General features: G+C 56.8%; 1 protein-coding gene across 1 annotated transcript; it reads left to right on the top strand.

Moving 5' to 3' along the window:
- The first annotated feature begins 45 nt into the window (after positions 1-45).
- On the top strand, positions 46-483 carry SPRG_17800 (hypothetical protein). The gene has a single exon (XM_012357205.1). It carries the CDS (start codon positions 73-75, stop codon positions 418-420), a length of 348 nt encoding a protein of 115 aa, XP_012212595.1. The 5' UTR covers positions 46-72; the 3' UTR covers positions 421-483.
- The last annotated feature ends 1,228 nt before the right edge of the window (positions 484-1,711 follow it).

Below are 1,711 nucleotides of genomic sequence, written 5' to 3'. Positions count from 1 at the left end.
GCGTGCAACGGCCATCTCAACGTCGTCTCGTATCTGCATTCGCAGCGCACGGAAGGCTGCACGCGCTTTGCGATGGACTACGCAGCCATCGGCGGCCACTTGGACGTGGTCACCTTCTTGCACGAGTCGCGTTCGGAAGGCTGCTCGACGCTCGCGATGGACGGGGCGGCCGAAGGTGGGCACCTCGACGTCGTGGCCTTTCTGCACCACCACCGCCACGAGGGCTGCACGGACAAGGCTCTCGAAGGCGCGACGTACCACGGCCGCGAAGACGTTGTCCGGTTTCTCTTGGCGCACCGAAGCGAAGGCGACCTCGAGCACTGCATTGACGTGGCCGAAAAGAGATATTACATGCGGATCCGCGATCTGCTCTGGGCAGAGTACGCCAAGCGCATGCCCGCCGCGCATCCTGCACAATAGACGTCCCGTCATATTCTGTTTTAAAACACTGTATGTCGATTGTAGAATTCGGTTGTACGCAAGAGAATATGCGTCGTGTGCCACTGCGCGCCATGAGCCAGTGGTACGCGATGAACCGTACGCCCGACTGCACTAGAAGTATGCTATCGTTGCTAACTTCGAGCTTAATTGCATTGCTCTGTAAACGTAGTTTTGAGCAAAATCCAGACAGGCGTCGACGCGCAATCAACGACACATGACGAGACCACGTCGTCAGCGATACCGTCGCAGCGCCATGGTGCCAAGAAGCCCGCGCCGACGAAGCCGGCAAAAGAGACAGCTGCTGACGACGTCGTGGTCGCGCCACAGACCACGATGCCTCCATGCCCGAGGAATGAACCAGCGCAGCGCTCTGGTATTGTACGCACGTTGTTGTTGTTATGACACTTCAGAATGCTGTCGTCATCTTCACGATGGCGTTGGTCGCATCCAAGTCACGGGCTTCAAAGTGCCGGCGGTGGTGCCGTGTGCTTGGCGCCAACACCGTGCGTGGGGGCTTTGAGTTCGTCGATGTGCCAAGCAACGGCGCGGGACGTGACCAAAAGCTGGACGTACTGCTCGTCAATGCAAAGGTCGTCCAGCCACAAGAAAAATGGACGCGACGAGATGTGCGTCGACGCCATCGAGATCGATCATCGTCGCGTCATCGGGGTCAGACGTCGTAATCGTAAGAAACATACTAGTACGAAGTTTGCTCACCGCTACTTCCATTCAAACCTGAGGCGGTTGCCGCGACCCAAGCGTCCACTTGGAGCTTGAGCGTATCGAGGCGACGTCGTTTGCGACGCCAGGGCACATCTCGGCGATCAATCAATCAAATGTGTTCGCGTTGAAATTAATTTAGTATAAATTAACTCAAAGACTTCACATACGTAGTACTACTTAGTACGCCTGAATGCGTGGGAGTTGGCACCAGCACTTGGTCGTTGGGAGTGAGCTGCGCATGGGCCGTGCAACGGTGGCAAGACACAACTTGCATGCAGCGCTGCCCGCGCGCAAAGACACGGGTGAGCTGCAAGGCGCGGGCAGCGCTGCATGCAAGTTGTGTCTTGCCATCGTCGCTTGGTCCATAAAGCCATGCGACGCGGGCTTTGCGACTGGCGATGCGACTGCAGATCTACGCACTAAAACGCCTGAGACCCTCAAATCACCGCGTTCCTTTTGAACGAACGTCTCCCTCGTCGAGTTGGCGCTCCTTGAACGCCTACACACGTCCATCGTCATGAGAGAAGAATGAATGGAACTAGTACAG

This window comes from Saprolegnia parasitica (assembly GCF_000151545.1).
Source record: "Saprolegnia parasitica CBS 223.65 unplaced genomic scaffold supercont2.785, whole genome shotgun sequence".
Lineage (NCBI taxonomy): Eukaryota > Oomycota > Saprolegniomycetes > Saprolegniales > Saprolegniaceae > Saprolegnia > Saprolegnia parasitica.
This window is presented reverse-complemented; position numbering and strand designations above follow the sequence as displayed.

Bases quoted from the DNA above. Each gene is read 5' to 3' on its own strand.
- SPRG_17800 (XM_012357205.1), top strand. From the start codon at position 73: ATGGACTACGCAGCCATCGGCGGCCACTTGGACGTGGTCACCTTCTTG.